The sequence below is a fragment of the Ruditapes philippinarum genome, unplaced genomic scaffold (assembly GCF_026571515.1).
Source record: "Ruditapes philippinarum isolate M1 unplaced genomic scaffold, ASM2657151v2 ctg4160_1_1_1_1, whole genome shotgun sequence".
Lineage (NCBI taxonomy): Eukaryota > Metazoa > Mollusca > Bivalvia > Venerida > Veneridae > Ruditapes > Ruditapes philippinarum.
In genome coordinates this window covers 98465-119250 of record NW_026858849.1, presented here as the reverse complement: position 1 = coordinate 119250, position 20786 = coordinate 98465, and the positions used below count along the sequence as shown (strand labels likewise).

The 20786-nt window shown below is 32.9% G+C and overlaps 1 protein-coding gene across 1 annotated transcript in view; it reads left to right on the top strand.

Annotated features, from left to right (window-relative positions):
• Positions 1-20786, top strand: part of LOC132754483 (neurogenic locus notch homolog protein 2-like) — a 51414-nt gene that overhangs the window by 10820 nt on the left and 19808 nt on the right. Inside the window, exons 5-13 of the mRNA XM_060745120.1 lie at positions 9628-9766; positions 11253-11414; positions 11650-11783; positions 17836-18006; positions 18970-19013; positions 19356-19390; positions 19586-19683; positions 19852-20019; positions 20427-20473. Of these exons, the coding sequence (XP_060601103.1) occupies positions 9628-9766; positions 11253-11414; positions 11650-11783; positions 17836-18006; positions 18970-19013; positions 19356-19390; positions 19586-19683; positions 19852-20019; positions 20427-20473 (998 nt within the window). The remainder of the gene's footprint in view (positions 1-9627; positions 9767-11252; positions 11415-11649; positions 11784-17835; positions 18007-18969; positions 19014-19355; positions 19391-19585; positions 19684-19851; positions 20020-20426; positions 20474-20786) is intronic.

Here is a 20786-nt window from a genome sequence, read left to right as displayed (position 1 = left end):
ATGAATACGCGCAACATCCCTCACGCCCCCTAGCACCGGCTTGAGTGGTACTCAATTCTCAACACTTAATAGTGCTGGCATCAATGATCCCGAAGGACCAGAAAAAATATAACACTGAAGTGAAGTACGGGGCAACTTTTTACAGCTGCCATAAGTTGTTGTTTTTTTTAAACTTTACCGTTAACGGGCACTGCCCGAACACATCTTAAATAGATATTTACTCTGAGAATGAGGTGTATTTTCACAGGAAACATTTAATAATGTCTTTTAATTCTAGTACTTTGTAAGATAAACTTTATATTATTATTAGAGTGCATGTTTGATTAAGTTTGAAATAAAAGTTTGATGATTTGTTTTAATGAAAATAGACCACAAACGAAATAATTTGGTCGCCGTGGCATTTTATTGCATATTAAAATTTATATAATAATATTTAAAATCATTTCTATTCATTATAACATTATGTCATGTCAGGCGTTCCTCAGCTCTTTTGACCGCAATTCTGTCTGCAATCTCCCCCATATTGCACGAATAACAATAAAAGGATAACAATTTAAATTCATAAAAAAATGTCAAAAAATACAGTAAGTATATTATACTTAGACAATATTGTATTATACTGTGTTTCTCTTAGTTCACAGTACTTAACGCTTTGAAACAAAAAGGGAAACTAAAAACTAATGGTACAAAAATGTCATTAGCTGTAACCTATGTTTTTCAGATTGATGTCTCCATGCGCATTTACAACCGGAACGCGAATATGTAACAATGAGATGTTACAATGCTAGAATATAATTATGCAAAAAAGCGAAAATATGACAAATGGGATGCGCAAATTATGAGCGATTTATTTATGTTGTACTTTCGCCCTCTTATCGTAATTTTGCTTTTTTCAACTTTGTCGTCCCTTCGCGTTTTTTTGCATTTTCGCATTTTGGGGCGAAGAACCGGAAATACAGCAATGCTTTGGCAGATGTATTCATTTTTGTGGTTGTGTTGTCTTTTTGTTCAGCTATATACATACAAATATACGAACAACAATAAGCAACAATAATCTGTAGTATTGTGTCGCTAAATAATCACCATTTTCAATACTATATTTCAATGTAAAATACAAGCCACAGTCAATGATTGTTTTATAACATTATATTAATAGTTATACATTGTAGATATATTATCATCAATTATAGAAAAATCATTGACTGAATATTTGTCAACAGAGTACTGGCTATCCAAGTAAAAAACATCGACTTTTAGGCGAGGTGAAACGTACATCCGTAGCATTCACAAAATATACCGATCGGTAAATTTCTCAGCCTATTCCTCGAAATATTGGATTAACGAAATTCAGACATGTGAATTAAGTTTTGATACTGATATACAACTGAATTCGAATATCAAGATTACTGAAACAAAAATTTGACAGTTATTGCACGTGACATGACTTATTGCAAGTTTTAGGCACAATGTAATAGATCAATATTTCTCTATTTTTATGCTCCCCGAAAAATTTCGGGGGAGCATATAGTCGTCGGATTGTCCGTCAGTCCGTCCGTCCGCACTCACAGGAGAGTAATTATGTGGCTAGAGGGACAATAGGTAACTGTTCTTTCTCTTTGATGTCATTCATTCCGTAATGCTTTTATGTGGCTATTTTCTTTTGTGTGGCTAAAAAGAACAATAGAGAGAACAATAGAGTAGCCACATAATTACTCTCCTGTTAGAAAGTCCGTACGTACGTCCCGAATTCGTGTCCGGCCCATAACTTTGTTATTTGTAGTCGGATTTTAAAATTATTTCACAGAAATAATCACCATTTTGAGACGACGTGTCGCGCGCAACATTTGGGTCGCTATCTTGAAGGTCAAGGTCACAGCATGACCTTGCAGCAAAATCGTGTCCGGTCCATAACTTCAATATTTGATGTCGGATTTTAAAACTATTTCACAGAAATGATCACCATATTGAGACGACGTGTCGCGCGCAACATTTTGGTTTGCTACCTTGAAGGTCAAGGTCACAGCATGACCTTGCAGTAAAATCGTGTCCGGTCCATAACTTTGTTATTTAAAGTTGGATTTTAAAATTATTTCACAGAAATGATCAACATATTGAGACGACGTGTCATGCACAGCATTTGGGTCGCTACCTTAAAGGTCAAGGTCACAGCATGACCATTCAGCAAAATCGTGTCCGGTCCATAACTTCGTTATTTGAAGTCGGATTTTACAACTATTTCACAGAAATGATCACCATATTGAGACGACGCGTAGCACGCAACATTTGGGTCGCTACCTTGAAGGTCAAGGTCACAGCATGCCCTTGATGCAAAATCGTGTCCGGTCCATAACTTTAATATTTGAAGTCGGATTTTAAAACTATTTCACAGAAATGATCACCATAGTGAGACGACGTGTCGCGCGCAACATTTGGGTCGCTACCTTGAAGGTGAAGGTAACAGCATGACTTGCACCGGTCCATAACTTCGTTATTTGAAGTCGGATTTTAAAACTATTTTACAGATATGATCACCATATTGAGACGACGTGTCATGCACAACATTTGGGTGGCTACCTTGAAGGTCAAGGTCACAGCATGACCTTGCAGCAAAATCGTGTCCTGTCCATAACTTCGTTATTTGAAGTCGGATTTTACAACGATTTCACAGAAATGATCATTAAATTGAGATGATGTTTCGCGTGCAATATTTGGGGGGCTACCTTGAAGGCCAAGGTCACAGCATGACCTTGCAGGAAAATCGTGTCAGGGCCATAACTTCGTTATTTGAAGTCGGATTTTACAACTATTTCACAGAAATGATCACCATATTGAGAGAATGTGTCGCGCGCAACATTTGGGTTGTTTTTACACTTTGAACTTTGTCTGTGGCATAATTCTGACACTACAAGAGGTAAACCTTCCTGTGTCCAAAACCTATTCGGGGAGCATCAACCGGTTCAACCGGCTCTTGTTTAAATTATGTCCCCGTGCGCTGTACAAGGCACGGGGATGGATAGCGCGGGTTTTACGTATTTATACGATTGTTACTCTACACGATAGATTTACATCCGGCTTGATATAAATTAAACTGAAATGATCATTCGTAAACAGGAACCTGTATTACTACAAGACACAAATTTGTTCTTTCTCGAAAATAAATTGAATTATTTTGAATGAAAATAATATTTACTATTTTATTCTTCAGTTTCCTTACATAATTATATAAGTAAACTTGAAAATGAACTTAAGTCGAACATGAAAACCAATATTTGTGCAAATATCTTTATTTCATTTCAAATTCAAATTCAAAATAAGCTTAAATGTGTATTACGAGGGTTGTTCAAAAAGTAATAGGACTGGGAGTCTTGCGTACTCAAATTTCATTCAATTTAGAATATTTTCATATGTACAGCAACCGTAAAATGTTTTCTACAAATCAAACATAAGTTTTTTAATATATTGTGCTAAACGCGCTTTTCCTTTGCTATTGAATAACCATGGTAACACGCACCCGGCGCAGCACATAAATATAGTTATTGGAGCTAAGTTCTACTTCTAATTTATTCATAAATAACTATTTGTTTTCCCCTGTATTCCATCAATACGTTGAAATATATTAATGTGACATTATGTCCAAATTTGACGTCATTCGGACATGAAATGGCCTATTAATTAAGTTTTGAACAGCAGCGGTCATAGCGTTAGATGTACAAATATGACATTTGTTAACAAACAGAAAATGTGTGCGATCGTTAAATCTTGCCAACAGATTGACTATAATCATTCAGATGCACACAAAATGATTAAATAAACAAAGGAAAATTATCCTGCCATCAGGACACTTGTTTTCAGCTGGCACAAGCAATTCAAAAACTGCAATAACAAGATCACTAACGAGAAATGGCGAGGATGAAAGTTGAAAATTGACGGGACGTTAGTGACGTCAATTGCAAAAACGCTACAAAAGAATCCACGGTAAACGGTACGCGAACTGTTTATCGTTGTTTGTATCTGCTTCGGGTCTACTTATTCAGTTTTAACCAAATGATTGTAAATATCAACACTATTTTATTGTAATTAACTAGATATACGTGTAATCAATAAATTAATGTAATAGTTAACGGTAAAAATTAGTAGTGTTTCCCGAAAACTTGTTAAAATAAACGATAGACTGTAGAAAAAGATACTTTTCAATTGAGAATTATCTTTATTGTTCTGTATATAATCATATTGTTCTAAAAACATACAATGACACGAGTAAATAAATAAAATAAATTGCTTTTGCTTTAACATTTTCAGTCCTATTGAGTTCCATGGTTACTCAAAAAGACGAGAAAACCCGGTGAATGGCCGGCTATCGGGCATTTATTTTATTTTGTTTTTTTTGAAACAGTGGAACGAGAATGTGATCGCTTTTTTTCTTGCTTCATCTCCACATATGAGGCAAAGTAAAAGTTACATGACTCATACACCTAGAGACTGGGGAGACTACTTTCAGAAAGAATGACGCTATTACAATTTCGATTTATTTTACGATGCATGAACGTCAATTATTGTATTGTTAGCGTGCGCCGCGTTTCGTACCCCTTGTCATTTGAAAATTTCACAGAAATTTCATTTGTTTACATTTTGTTTTGATTTTTTCACTGTATATAGAGAACATGTTCCGATATTTGTCTCATGTAAAATTGTGTACGTTAATTTAAAAATGTGAACAGTAGAGCTGCAGTCCTATTACTTTTTGAACAACCCTCGTATTAGTAGTTTTGATTTTATGAATGTCTTATTTGATGTCTTCTTGAAAACAGTTTGACTGCCGTGTTGGGCTTTCTTTAGGGATTCTGTATTTATCTATTTTATGATCACATCCGTGTTATTTGTGCCGTGTGGCGGCTGTAAAAAAGTCTCCCCGTACATTTAATCAATTATGTTATATTTTCGATCCTTGAAGATCGTTCAGCACGACATTATTGTTGTGCTTGTGGTATTTTTATTTTCAACTTTTCGGCATTTTCTAGTTGGGTGGTTCCAATATTCCTACTTGAATAATGTTGAATCACCCTTAGGATATGTTGCCTGCTTTTTAAATTTGTCTTTTGACGTCTTATCTGTGATACGCAGGCTTCATAACCCCTGATCCCCTTTCAAAATTCCATTTTATTTAGTTCCGCCCATTGTTTTCTCGTTTAGGGCACACGCTCTTTATTACGCCGCTTTTCATGGAATGGCACTCCTGTGTCACATTGAAGGTTCCATGATAACCGCCGTATGAACACATCTGCGGATGTTTCTAAATTCAAAATTTTACTATTTCATGTTTAAATGTTGAATTCTGCTTAAGCCGGTGCTAGGGGGCGTGGACGGTAACTTGCACTTTCCAGTACCGTCCATGAACAGGCTCAATCAAACCGAGCCTGCAACATTTTCAATTTTGCCGCGTTTGGGCTTTATTTAGGGATTCTGTATTTATCTATTTTGTCTTCTTCGAGACAAATACTTCCCTTTTATTTACCGTTAATTAGCGCTTTTATAATTGGGATGTTAAAATTAAACGATTTGTTATTTGATATCTTTTTAAAAGCATATGTGTCAACCAGAGCTGCATTACTGGTACTGGTACTGGTACTGCTGGTACTGGTACGGCAGTACGTACTGCAGGGATTTTGCAAATACTGGTACTGATACTGAATTACTCTTACAAAATTTTGCTACTACTGGTACTGGTACTGCATTACTGTCTTAAAAAGTGGTACTGCTACTACATTACTAGGCAGTACTTTTTTTTGGTTTTGATAAAATAGCATCAATTTTTTTCATAAAATAAAGCTGTAAATTACATTATTTTATTTTTGTGAAAAAGTAAGTTATCAAAACTATAGATAATTTGCTGCAATATTTCTTCAAATGTTAACATAGTATTCATCATAAAAAAGCACCAAAAACTTTAAGTAAAAATTAAATTGTTATAAACAAACTCAATAACTCTCTACCCCAAAATATCCTTATTAAAATTTTTTATTACTTTGTATTTACTAGTAAAAGAGAAAATAATCATCAATTAATTGCTTCTATTCTAAATAATCCTACTTCAAGTGATATTGTTAGCACCATAAAAAGTTGTAATTTACTTTGGTATAAATTGATAAGACGTGTCAAGGTGTGAAATGCAACAAAAGACTGTTGTGTTTTAAATGAAAGATGATTGCATTGTATTAGAGTTGACTGGTTACTAAACAATAAGATATGAAATGAATATATTTTGTTAATATTGTTTGTAAAAAAGTATGTTAAACTATAAAGTTGTAAAAATGTTATGTTAACTTTAAAGTAAATTATGATTTTATTTCTTTGCTGAATAATATTTGCAATTATTTGTTTGACACTGTGTATTTATTCAAACTTAAATGAATATATAAAAGTAATGGTACTGATACTTAATTACTTCACCAATAGTACCACCAAAAGTACTGGTACTGCAGTACCAAGCTAAAATCTAGTACTGGTACTGGTAATGGTACTGCATAATTTGCCAAGTACTGGTACTGGTACTTAAGTACTACACCCTAAGTACTGATGCAGCTCTGGTGTCAACAAGTACTTGCATGATTATCTCTGGTTAATTTTACATAAAGAATGAAGATTAAAAAAGAGTAACCATCCAAACATTTATGTTATTTACTGAATTTACTGAAAATGATAACATCGTCTTATTGCTATCTTATTTTGAACGTATCACCCACTGAATGTCCAAAGGGGACCACACACAAAAAATGTAATAAAAACATTATTTGATTATTGGTCTTTACTTTCAACTGTCTTTACCTCATTCGCCTTTTTACGGAAGCGGTTTTGGCAATGACAAAGAGAAGTAATCCCCCTGAAATCGGAAACTCATATAGTTACTGCGTTCTGTTGCTCCTAGTGGAATGTGGAAGTGTCTCGCCCCTAATTTATTGCCTTGTTATCAGGAAGCTTATCTGTCGCTTATGATAGTTAAACACAGAAGGCGCTGAATTTGTTTTGGTATCAGAATGTCAGAAAGGTGAAGGTTGTGAGATTATAAACCAATTTGTTTTTGTATAGTGCCGGCAATGCTGTTTCTAGTGTTATGACTTTAGTAAATTGGCATATTCAACTAAATATTTATTTGGCTTAAACATTTTTTTTAAATAAATAAAACAACATGAGTTGCCTTACCCGGGATTTGAACCCCAGACCTTTCGCTCCCTAAACGAGTCTGTAACACTTGGACCACGGGGAAGTTTTAAGAAGCCGGAAGCAAACCACATTATTCGAAATAAGGGTTTGAAATCCTTATTAATTATTATATTTTGTTTACGGTAAACATGTTCTCAAACACTGCCGTTACTTATGGTAGAAATTGATTATCTATCGTCGACTGCCTAAATTTGTCCCTGTCCTAGAGTCAACATCCTTACTTTATTTTTCAGAAAGTCTAAATAACAAATTTTCATTTAGGCGATTACAATAATCCGAAGCTTTACGGAAATAGCCGAGCAATTTTCATTGATTAAAATGATATTCATCGGCGTAACAAAATCATTTGAGCATATTTCCGGTAATTTGCGGAAATGTTAAAGAATGACACAATATTAGAAATCTTCGACCAATCGAGAATTATTTTTCTTCCCTGATAAGGTTTGAAAATAAATGCGCCTGTCATTTGACAATCTTTATGCAGTAATCTCCCCTTAATTTTTCGGCGTTAGTGTTCTTATAAAGGGAAGCCACCGCTTCGATGAGTTCGTGACGGACTACTTGCGGATTTTGCAAAAACGCATATCAGGGTCTGAAATCTTTCTACCATTATTTGTTTTGTCTGACGACCCAAACAAATAAAAACACTAACAAATAACAAATGAAACATATCCTTGCACAGATCATTAAACGAAATAGTTTGAAATACTGCATCATCTACGCTAAACAACGAGCGGAAGAAGTTCTATAATAAATCAAGATACAATCGGGTATCTGTAAACGTGTCTGACATAATGAAATTGAAAGGATACAAAAGCCCAAATTCATTCAAAAAAGTGTAGTAATACAATTTTGATTTTTAACCTAACTTAGACAACAACCAATAAAAAGGCTGTTATCGACCTGGACTGAAAATAACGTTTGTAAAACTCACGAGCCGAAATAAAATTATATCTTACATAAAACAATAGTGTTATTCTTTACCAACGATAGCCTCATTTTCAGACGACTCTCTGACTAGAACTAAGAAAAAAATTAATTTAAAAAATGAGCATCATATTACGATGATGTTATTACCTTTAAACAAAACATGTTTTTTTTTCTTTAATAAATAGTCTTAACAGTTAAAGTAGATTACTGTTTAACTATTATTCGCTATCCTTTAAAAGTTTAAAGTTGCTCGTTGTCCGCGATGTTCATAAATGTAAATAAACGTGATGGAAGTTATTTTACTAATTTAGAAAGGCTGCCTAACGAACGCTTGGTACTTTAATTCTTTCTAGCCAATGATTGCCATTGCTTGTACTGAATTTATTTCAGATATCACTCTTATACTTAATATGCCGAAACATCTTTAAGATCAGTTTTTAAATATCTAGGAAATTTAAAATTAGACTCTTCGAATGAAAGTGTGAAATTATATTTTGGAAATTTTCACTATGAAATCATCAATTAGGATAAAACAGATTTATTTGCAAATAAACGCATCATAATACAAGCAAGCATGGTCGCCCGCCGATTACTGATTTCTTTTCTAAAACTAAATTTAATACTTTCTACATACATGAAATTAAATGAAGCGTTTCCAGTTGCCCGAAAGACTAAAAAAAGTGATTCCCTGGTAGTCATAACTACATCAGTGTAATAATAACATGTGTACTGACTGTTTCAATGACATTCACACGTAGAAAAACATTCTATATATGAACAAATGATATATAAAGTTTGTCAGATAAGATAAAAACGTTTGCCAATACTTCGTTTTGATTTGTTTATTGATAATAGGTCGGTATAATGAAAGTAAGTTCTTTATACAAATGATGTTTCTGAAAGAGCTTGAGCTTCCGGCAACACAGCAATTAACGGAACCACAAATTGAGCGCTTAACACTTGTTTCAGACAATGCGCAGAAAATGGGTAATTCCACGGACCCAGCTTCATTCTTCATCTAAGTCTGTAGTAACAAGACCCTCGTCACTTATTTAGGAAATAAGCATTTACTTGGAAAAGCAGAATACTTACTGAAAACATTCGTTAGTGTCCGTAGCCAAACCAAACAAATATTTATATGGAAATCAAAAGATCATTCAAAGAAAAAAAATGTTCTCACCTTTTATTGATATATTTCCATTAGTCATAGACAAATTATCTGCGTCCTAAATAAAATGATATTTTTCGGTATATATTCAGCATGATATTTGTATACAACAATTTATACAAATGTTATCTTAAACTTAGGTATCTGATGAATTAGTTTCTATCCATATGATAAACTTTGATTGCTTGTTAATCTTTAGATACGGCTGATTAAAGTAACATATGTAAACATAATTCAAAACTTCTAATTTCAATCAATTCTTAATCAATTATTTTTTTATTTTATTTTATTTTATTTTACAATGCTGACAGGATAGCACTAGACAGGGTATCGACTTTTTACATCCCAGTAGTGGATGCAGAGGGAGATTTCATCAAATGTGAGCTAGCAAGAAATATAGAAGCTGGAATAATATCTGCGAACCCGCCAAGAAACGTAATTGTTTATGAGGTTGGTTCATATACTTTTACAAATTATTATTTTTTATTTTAAAATGTGCAGTTCATTCAGTACTTTCGCTGAGTGTACACCATTTACAAGGACATTAAAAAGGACAAACTAAAATAACAAAATAGGCGATACAATTGACTTCATTTTGAAAAGCGATTGGACAAAATAGGTGTTGTATTCCTAATTAACCCTTTACCTCATATAGACGTGTTTTGACGGATTTTCGTACCCCCTCTTTTGAGGCCTCAAACAGTGAAAAAATACCCTATTTAGGCCCCAAACACTGTTTTTCGTTTGAGAAATGTTGTTAAAAAGTGATCACTTTTTCGGCGGTGCCCCCCCATCATAAAAGGTACATCAAGTGGTTGCCAGAATGGGGATGTACCCCCTTCTGTTTAGGGGGGTTTGAAGGGGGCGGCAGCCCCCCTCATTGCAAAGAAACTTTTGAACATGTAACAGGCTAAAATGGCCTCAGGTCGATCGTAAGGTAATTTGTAACCAGCGCTGAAAAGCCTTTTCACTCTATCTCAATCCATTGAGAAGTTGCAGCACTTTGAAATCTGTTTTAAAGAAGAAAAAAAACAATGCAAAATAGTGAATTTGGCAAATTTGAGACGTTCCCCCGTTAGTTTAATTTAGTTTAAACATATTTTATTTCTCAGAATATATATACATGTTATGATTCACAATATACAGAGAGCAATTCAAATATTCTTAAAAAACAGGATTAGAATGAAAGACAAGTTCTCCTAAGTGAGTAATTGACATGTAATAGGCGCTTAAATAATTACATATTTTATAATCTGAGACAAATATAATATAGAAAAAATCTTGAAAAAAATATATATTAGAGAAAAAGAAAACACAGAAATTGATATGTATTTAATTCATACGTTCCCCCGTTGCCATGGTAACAGGAAATTTAAGATTGAGCATGATGTTACAGAGGCTATGATCCAGTCAACATTTGTGTCAGTTTGAATTAGTATTGAAGCATTTTTCATATTTTTAAAGCAGGTTGAACTTGAAATCGGCCATTTTTCACAATATGCTCCTGAGGTTAAGGGTTAACAGGTTATCAAATAGAGAAAAGCAGAATCACTAAAGAAAATCCCAAGACAAAAAAAAACTGAAAAAGTTGTAGGCTCGGCTTGATTAAGTCTGTTCATGGACGGTACTGGAAAGTGCAAGTTACCGTTCACGTCCCCTAGCTAGCACCGGTTTAAGCAGAATTCAACATTTAAACACAAAAAATGGTGAATTTTTGAATTTATAAACATCCCCAGATGTTTAATACAGTTGATTGTCAATTTATTTATGCTATTAACAAATAACCGTTAGATCTAGTATATTGGCATCGCTTGTTACTAGCCTGTAATGTGTTTGGGCGTTAAATTGCAGCCATCCGATGAAAAATAAAGCTTATATGCACATATTTTAAATATGTAAAGTGATAATCCGTTCATTGAAATATTTTATGATGAAGAACTGCACAATTTCTATCAACGCATCACAAGCTGGAGGATACGCCGACAACAGTTGGATTGCAGTAGCAGTCAGTGTCCGTGATTACAACAGAAGGGATATATCTTACGGTTCAGGTGTATTTCTTGCCGGAAAATTTTCACTTAGTACAACCTCAGTTCAGGTATCTTTTCCTAGTGAATTTATTTGTATTATTTTTATTATCATTGATATCCTGTTAAATAGATTATAATTAATATTAAACGTTTAAACGATATTCGGTTTCCTCTTTTTCTATTCATATAGTATATTATAAGACAATAGCATGTATATAAACTGTATTTCATTGACAATATTAGTAAAACAAATCATACAGTTTAAAGCAGATAATGTTAACACAATTATCTTCATCTTTATAGTTTACTGTGCAAGTGTTGCAAAATCTAGCGGTCCCTGAATTTGTGGAACCGACTTTGGAAAGCGGACATACATTTATTATATATGCGGGCTCAGCATGGTCGACAGAAATATACGCAAAGGCATCAGCGAATACGTAAGTATTTATCATATTTTATTTTATCAAGTGTCAATGTCATTGATTTATCACATGCTTAACATGTTCTCTACATCTCATATACAATATTTTGTTGGAGTTCTTAAGGTTAGTAATACCAATTCTAAAGTATCAAATTTATTCTTTATCGAAGTAATTTAATTTATATGTTTAAAATTTTAACTTAATTAAACGAACTTAATTCTAAAATATAGACTGATTGTCGTCCAGATTATCAACTCTATCACGTATTTGTTAGCTAAATTCTCCATAGAATAAACCTGAAGCTTGAAAACCCAAGATGGCGTCAAAGATGACCACCGAATCCTAAATATTCTAGAATATTAATGTTGGCTCATATTTATTTCCACTTTTGTATTTCAAGTAAAATTGTGCACGGAATATATCATTTAAAGCGTTTTAAAGAGATTTAACTTCATTTGAGAAAACAGATTGTTTGTTGCTTTTAAGTCCCCTACCGGTTTAACAGGAGGGGACTTTAGGTTTACCCTTCGTCCGTCTGTCTGTCCGCACTCACAGGAGAGTAATTATGTGGCTAGAGAGACAAAGGTAACTGTTCCTTCTCTTTGATGTCATTCATTCCGTAATGCTTTTATGTGGCTATTTTCTTTTGTGAGGCTAAAAAGAACAATAGAGAGAACAATAGAGTAGCCACATAATTACTCTCCTGTTAGAACGTCCGTCCGTCCGTCCGTCAGTCCGTCCGTCCGTTCACAAAACTGGATCCAGCGATAACGCAAAAAGTACTGAAAATATTTTTATGAAACTGGATATATGGATAGATGGCAGTATGAAGATTATGCACATCTTTTTCTTTTCTTCCTATGTTGAAAATTCTGGTTGCTATGGCAACAAATAGCCTAAATTTCAAGATTTCTGATTTAAATCTTTCAGTTTTTTCACTATTAGTTCTTTATTTCTTAAGGTGTTTACTTCAAACTTTAAATATAAGTTTCTGGTCATCAAACACATCATATGTGACATGGTTTACAACTCTAGCACAAAAATTATCAGTATTACCTCCCTTGAACTTAGAATTTTTATGGAAAAAATGTCTTTTTAAATAACTTCTTTATTTCCTAATGTATCTACTTCAAACTTCATATATATGTTTCTTATTATCACTCAACATTTTTGAGAAGGTTAAATACTCTAGCAAGACTATTTCCAGAATTATGTCCCCCTTGAACTTGGAATTTTTCATTCCAACGTCTTCATTCCTTATAGGATTTACTTTAAAATCCCACATCGTTATAATATGACAAGGTTGTATAAACATAATTTCCTTACTAGGCAGGGAAACTTAACACATTACTGTGATATACACAAACTTAGAACTCAAAAGATTTAAGTTCATTCATGTCATTCATTCACTGGTAAAATTGAATGGCCAATGACACATCAGAATGTTGCTGGGGTTCTAACCGGTAGGGGACTTGTGGATTGCTTGCAATACTATGATAATTGCTTGTTTATATATAAATTAACAAAATAATGCTTAACTTTTTGGTTCTTGCCATGACACTCTTGTCTTTGCTTAAACAGAGAAATATTTATTACTTATTTTGTTATTCCACTATTGTAATTTATTTATGGGAGAAATGCTTTAATGAATTCATATCATACCTGAAGAAATCTTTGTTCGTAATTAAGCAGCATGATATATAATATGGGAGGCGCTACATTAAAATAGTTTTAAAATGTAATGTTGTAATTCGTACTTATTTGTTCTATCAATTATTTTCCGCTATTTTTAGTTTCTGCTTTAATCGTAGCTTCTTTTGTGCAGTCAATGCAACAGATTAACATAAATAACAAGAAATATGATTATCGCCGTTCTTGGACGGCGATATATACAATTAACAAGATTTGAACAGTTTACATGTACACCGATTGCCTTTAGCCAAAGCGAAAATGTTATACCACATGATAACAAAATGGACGTTAAAAAACTTTAACAAGGGATGCATAAATGGACTCACTCAACCACCATGTTTGTCGGGTAACCTATTTGTACATCTGAAAAATATCATGAGCTCTATACAAGATTTTAGGCTTTTGCAGGATAAACACAGCAAATTGCAATATTTTTTGCTACATGTCATTTCAGATAAGAGAAAAAAAGAGTATTTTTTTCTTTCCAAAACTTGCACTTAAAGAAAAAAACCTTATAAATGCTTTTTCTGGGCGAGTTTAATACTATGAGTGTTGTCAGTTGTTAATTACACAATAAGCTAATTCTTATTGCAGGGGCGTCCGTGGTCGAGTGGTTAAGGTCGTTCACTTCACACCACTTGCCCCCTCACCGCTGTGGGTTCGAATCCCGACAGGGATTTTTGTTGGCTTTATGTTTTGACCACATACAATAAAGTATTAGGCAAGAAATAAAATATTATTTCTATATTCATAGCTGTACAGCGGTTCTAAGTATTTTTGGAAATGTTAATACTTGTAATTTGCTTTTGGTTATTTAAGGAATTACTGGTCAAATCGTACCCCACCCACTATTTTTTTAGATTATAATAAAAGGCTGGAGAAAGACCGATCCCTCTATTATACTGATCATGTGGAATGACAGTATTTACGTCGGTAAATAAACATAAGTTGATTTTGAAAAAGTGATATTAGAGTGATGTGTTAATAATCTATTAAAAATGTTTTACCAATTTAATAATCATGATTTCGCTGTAAGTTCTCCTAAAGATTTGAATAGTATGCAAAAAAAAACTGTTCATTTATGTATATGTTAGACACCTGTTATGTGTCAAATGAAATGGAATTTGTTTGTTAAAGTCGACAGTCATTTAAAAAGTTTACTATTTTTATCTACATGTATCATTACTCTGTTGACCATCGGTTTCAAGAAACATGCAAAGTCAGATAAAACAAAATGTTTATATGAGAATCGTTCTGCTTGGCAATATTATTGTGAATGTGGTAATTTTAATTCTTTCTATTTGATCGAGTTGCGTTGTTCTATTATTCCTATTTGAATATTATATAATAACTATTTAGATATTATGCCTGCTTTTAAAAATTGTCCTTTCACCTTTTATCCCGTTTTATAAATCTGTTTTATATAGTTTTCGCCTTCAAGCATTCTTTTACTTGGGGGACAATACGCTGTATGTCTTGAAATTGCCGAACATTTTACATTGAAGATACCACTATTACTGTCGTATGAATACGTCTTCGGATGTTTCTGCACTTCCTTTAAAATTGTACCAATACCAGTTTATGTTAAATTGAAAATTCTGCTGATGCCAGTGCTAGAGGGTGTGGACGGTAGCTTTCAATTACCTGTATGTTCTTCCACTGACAGGACAGTGTTAATAAAATAAATCCCCTACAAGTGAAATTCTAACAATTGTTATGGAAATAGATGAAATAAATAAGACACATAAATGATCATTCAAAACAGTACTGCCTAATGGACCGTAACAAAAGAACTTGATGCCTTAAAGGAAGGCAAAGCAACAATAAAATCACCTACAAGGGCCTACAAAGCAAGACAGAAAACGAAAATTAAAACAATTCAGTTCGAAATACCTTTAGAACTGTCTATCATAGAGTCTTCCACTTTGTCCATCAGATGCAATCAAAAGATAGAAGCGTAGGTTGCAACTGTAAAGGGTTAAACACCAAGCTTGCGGTACGCCGTAAAATCTAGTACCTAGTCGTAAACAGCTTTTAAAGTACAATTAAATTTTAAAATATCATCTGAATTACGAAGGTAGAACTTTGTAAAATATTTACGTAATTTATGATAGCGATAGCCTTGTTGAAATTTGCCAGTAATAAATAAATTGTGTTTATGCGTTTATTAAAATCATCCACACGCAGCAGGCCCTGGAAAATCCAATTTACTTAAAAATATGTACCCCATATGATGTTGCATGAAATACATGTGAATAGCTTACAATATCTAAAAATCAAAATCAACTCTTTGTTATAGATTTTTTATAGTTACTATGATATTGTAAATAATAGAAATGTTTAAAACTAAAAAAGATGAAAAGTTTGTTTTAAAATTTTTCATTCAAGTTCACTTTGATATATTTATAAGATTTTATTTAATCTAATTTTAAGATTTTATTTAAATTATTTGATCAAAATAAGGATAATTCATGTTAAGGATATCATCTGGTTAGAGGGAGTGTTATTTAATGCAATGTATAACTTCCTGCCGAGAGGCTTGAATTTTGAATTCTAAGAGAAATTGTAGCCGTGTTAGGCTTTCTTTACGGGTTCTTATTTTCTCTATTTTGTCGCCACATCAGCGTTGTTTGTGCCATGTGGAGGCTGTAAAAAGTCGCCCCGTACATTAAATCAGAGATGTTATATTTCGGATCCTTAAAGATCGTTCAGAACGATATTATTGTTGTACTTGTGGTGATTTGGTTCTTTCTATTCGGCTATTTTCTTGTTGGGTGGTTCCAATATTCTTCACTTGAATACTGTTGAATCACCCTTAGGATATGTGGCCTGCTTTTTTAATTTGTCTTTTGACGTATAATCTGTGAGCTTCATAACCTCTGATCCCCTTTCAAAATTCCATTTTATTTAGTTCCGCCCATTGTTTTCTCGTTAAGGGCACACGCATTTTTTTTTACTTCAACAACGACCATATGCCGCTTTACATGGAATGGCACTTACGTGTCACATTAAGGGGTTCTATGATAACCGCCATATGAACACATCTGCGGATGTTTCAAAATTCCATATTGTACCAGTTCATGTTAAATGTTGAATTCTGCTTAAGCCGGTGCTAAGGGTCGTGGACGGTAAATTGCACTTTCCAGTACCGTCCATGAACAGGCTCAATCAAACCGAGCCTGCAACATTTTCAATTTTCCCGTGTTTGGCTTTCTTTAGGTGTTCTTATTTTCTCATTTTTGAGAATAAGAAGACTTAACATAAAATCCCTCTCGTAACAATATACAATTAAATCAGCTATCAGGTTCCTCTAATATGACATTGGTATTATGATTATAAAATTCAAGAAAAACGGGAAGATCCTTTAAGAGCAATAAAACAAGGCAAAGTTGATAATTCAGACTCGGTTTGGTTGGGTCTGTTCATGGGAAACAACATCTCCTACGCATCTTAGTAGTATTCAGTCCTCAACTATAAAAAGTTTTGCAATCAAAGATCCAAAAGAAACTATAAATATAACACTGAAATTAGATAAGGTGCACCGTTTTACGGCTGACACGCAACACTTGAAACCTGCTGTTCCAAGCTCGGTTTGATTGAGCCTATTCATGGACGGCTTCTGGAAAGAGCAAGCTACCGTCTACCCCCCCCCCCCCTTTCCCTCCTAGCACCTGGTATTACTATTAAGTATCCACCAGGGTAAAGTTTAGCTATTGTCGTCCAAATGAAAGCTCTTCTTAATTCCACCAATGACAACAATCTTAATAAAAAAATTAATCTCAAAATCATGTACAAGTGTGCTCGACTATTGTCAGTTTTTTTATAGTAAAACAAAATGGAGCATAAAATTGTAAAACAAAATTAATAGATAAACAGATGTATGTTACGTGAAAACAAGATCTTATTAAATTCACCAAACCTGTTCTTTTTATGTATCAAATATTGAACGTTTATGTACAGAAGGGTTGTTATATAACAAAAAAAAATCCAAAAAAAATCCGAATCCTCTTTGAGGGATGGCGCATGTTGGTAACCCGGCATATATGTATATATAGTTCACAGAAGGTATAATTAATATAAGGCTTTTTGTAAACCTACTAAAGGGTTGTTAATATATTTAACAAGGTGAGGTGTTTGACAATTATGCATACATGACACAGTCACGTGATGTATGAATAAACACCACAAACAAATGTAAGAATAAATTAAGAATGATTGATATTAAAGTTGGTTATTGTAATAACATGATTACAATAATGATATTGTAAGATTTGATACATCTAAAAGTGCAACCAGTGTATTAACTGTAATGTAACATTTAATTTGTACTTATTGTCAATTTTATTCTGCATACTTTACATGTATTTTATTACAGTACAATTGATAAGTTTAAAGCCTTTGGACTGCAAACGGAAACAATTATATTACAAAACATTCAGCAAGATCTTAAGCGGCCCCGAATTAGTTCTACAACAATGTCGTGGAAACCCTCCAACGCTGATAAAGGAGATCATGTTTTATGTGTTAGTGTCAGTGATAACACAGGGTTGGTGACGTAAATTTTGTTACTTATGTTCGTAATATATTATTTTTAACATTTCGATGCATGTGAAAAAATAAGGCAAAAAACTAAATAGAATATATTGAATACATGTATATGATTTATACAGGTCAATCCAATCACTGTTTGCATACAAATGTTATTTCATATACATTACTTATAAATTATAATTGTCTCGTGTTGTCGAGACACGGGAACATGACAATGATAAAATGTGACATTTATCTCGAAACTAAAGGCCATTTATGTAAACAAATCTACGTCATAAAGAGTTGATCTGATTTTTACCGTCTACAATTAGAAATCAATCTGACATTTAACGAGTTAACGGGTACAAACTGACAAATAAAAACAGCGTTACAAAAATAAACATCTTTTGATTATTATGTTTCTGTCGAAATGTAATGATGAAGTGTAAAGCATCTAAATGAATACCCTTTAGAAAGGTAAAGAAATGCCGAAAAGCCGGGAAGAAGTTTGTGGTTTCCGTCCGCTTATTGATTCATGTACATGTTTTATGCATAGCCACTTAATGTGATTTTAATTTCTTAAAAAGAAATTACAGTTTGTATATGAAATACTACAGGTTCTCTCAGCCGCATTGTTTTAACGCAACGGAAGTGCATGGACTTGTTTATAATTTCAATTAAAAAACAGACATATATATTACAGCACGTGTATGTTGCCTTTTTCAATGTTATTACAATTGTCATATACACATTTTAAGAATGTATGCATAATATGATAAAGAAAAAACAAGCTTATTATTTGTTTAGTTCCATCGTATTTTTTTTATTTATTTAAAATTTGAGCTTTGAATCCTTGTGCCTATGATTTAATGTAGTGGTTTTGTCTTTCATTTAGGCTTAAAATATTCTTTACACATGAAAACAATTTTATTTGGATTTTTTAAATGAACAAAAACATTGGCTTATTCTTTTATTTCAGTGTTGAATCTGAAGAAGACAGGTGTTTTACGATAAATGTTCGAAGTATGTAACAGTAATGAAATATAGATAAATGTTCATATTTGGACTTACAAGAAATGTTATTGTTTATAACTTCTATGATAGTCATTTCGTTTAACTTCATTTATTTATGCATAGTTTACTCGACCCCTTTTTCTGATATATTCAGTCGGTGTGTAGGCTGCAATAAATACTGTCTGTGAATGGTTTGCAGTTACAGAGATTAAAATCAAAATGGTCAACTGTTTTTGTTGTTTCAATAATTGTATTGTAATTTGTATCATTTTCTATGATCATATTTAAAGAAGATTTCTTTAAGTTGTTAATATGTTAACTTTTTCATATCAAATTTCTTCTGCTGTACAGATGACGTTTTCCACTATTCTTCTAGTAATGCGCAGGTATGTATTTGGACATTTTTATACCATACATAGATTTGATTTCATTTTAATTCAAAACTCTTAAAGTCCAACATTAATTTCAAATGAACATGAAGTGAAATCTTAAAACCGCTCGTCATTAACTTATATCTGAATGCGACGTAATTATATGTAATATAAGGATACCTGTAAAACGGTTTTATTTAAACATTTTAGGGGCTGCCATATTTCGTTGATATACCATCGCCTGGCCAGATGGTTAACTGCCCAATTCATTCTACATGTCTTATAGCTTTGTACGTCGTTTCAGCTATGTAAGTATTGTTTGGTTTATTTTAATGAATAATCAATAGTTTTCAAAAAAAGCAACACAAGCAAGATTGGTTGCGAAGATTTTGCCGCATACCTAAAATTTGGTACATAATATAACGTAACTTACCAAACAGAACTTATTCAGTTTATGTATCGATCTCGTATTGCAGGAATTTAACAGACATACGGGTGACTGTCAGCTATTTAGACATGTGTAGTGTTGGTAAAATACAGACTCTAACACATAAAGGTCAGCAAGTATACAAAGCAGATATAATGTTTGAATCTTCAACTTTTGGAGACAAGAAGATGTGCTTTGTAGCAAAAGATGTCAAGGGGTAATTTCTAAATTTATTCACTTTACTTTAACTAATTCACGTGACCAGGCGATGGCTGTTTGTAGTCCGTCGTTCGTCTATTCGATATTGTATAGCTTTTTTTCAGTAACATATCCTCCCTAACTCCTTGATGGATTTTGACCAAACTTCAAAGAAATGGTCCTTAGATGCATAAGTAGATCACAGAAGGTACCAAAATACTTTAAGAATTAAATTTTAAAAGAAAACTAAATTGACATATTTTTGACTTGCATCGTAAAAATGTCTTTTTATTTTATTATTATTATTATTTTGTTATTGTTGATGTTTGGTCAGATGTAACTCATTGCATCTCATAAGCTTTAAAAGCATTATTTTACGTAGACTACGATCCTCTATATAATTTAAGATAAACAATATCTTTACAGAACTGAAAGTGAAAACGTTTGCATCACTGGTCACCTATATCGTCCAGGTAATTTAAATCTTGACATTATTAAGAACTGTTGTAACATGGATCAAACACAGAGGGTTGGAAATTGTCTTTAATGAATGTTTGCGAAGAAGCCAGGAGTTTAACATACAAACTGAGGAATGGTCAAATTACGAAGTTGTTGAGATAAATTTGTATTATAATCGTAATAATGATATTTATCTCACTCTTTTGGGGTTTCTTTTTAAACTAAGTACAATGCAACTTTATAAAATGCATTTTCTTATAAAAGTTGATGTCGATATTAATTCAAGATCACCAATGTAATTAGTTCAAATGTACAAATAATTTGAAT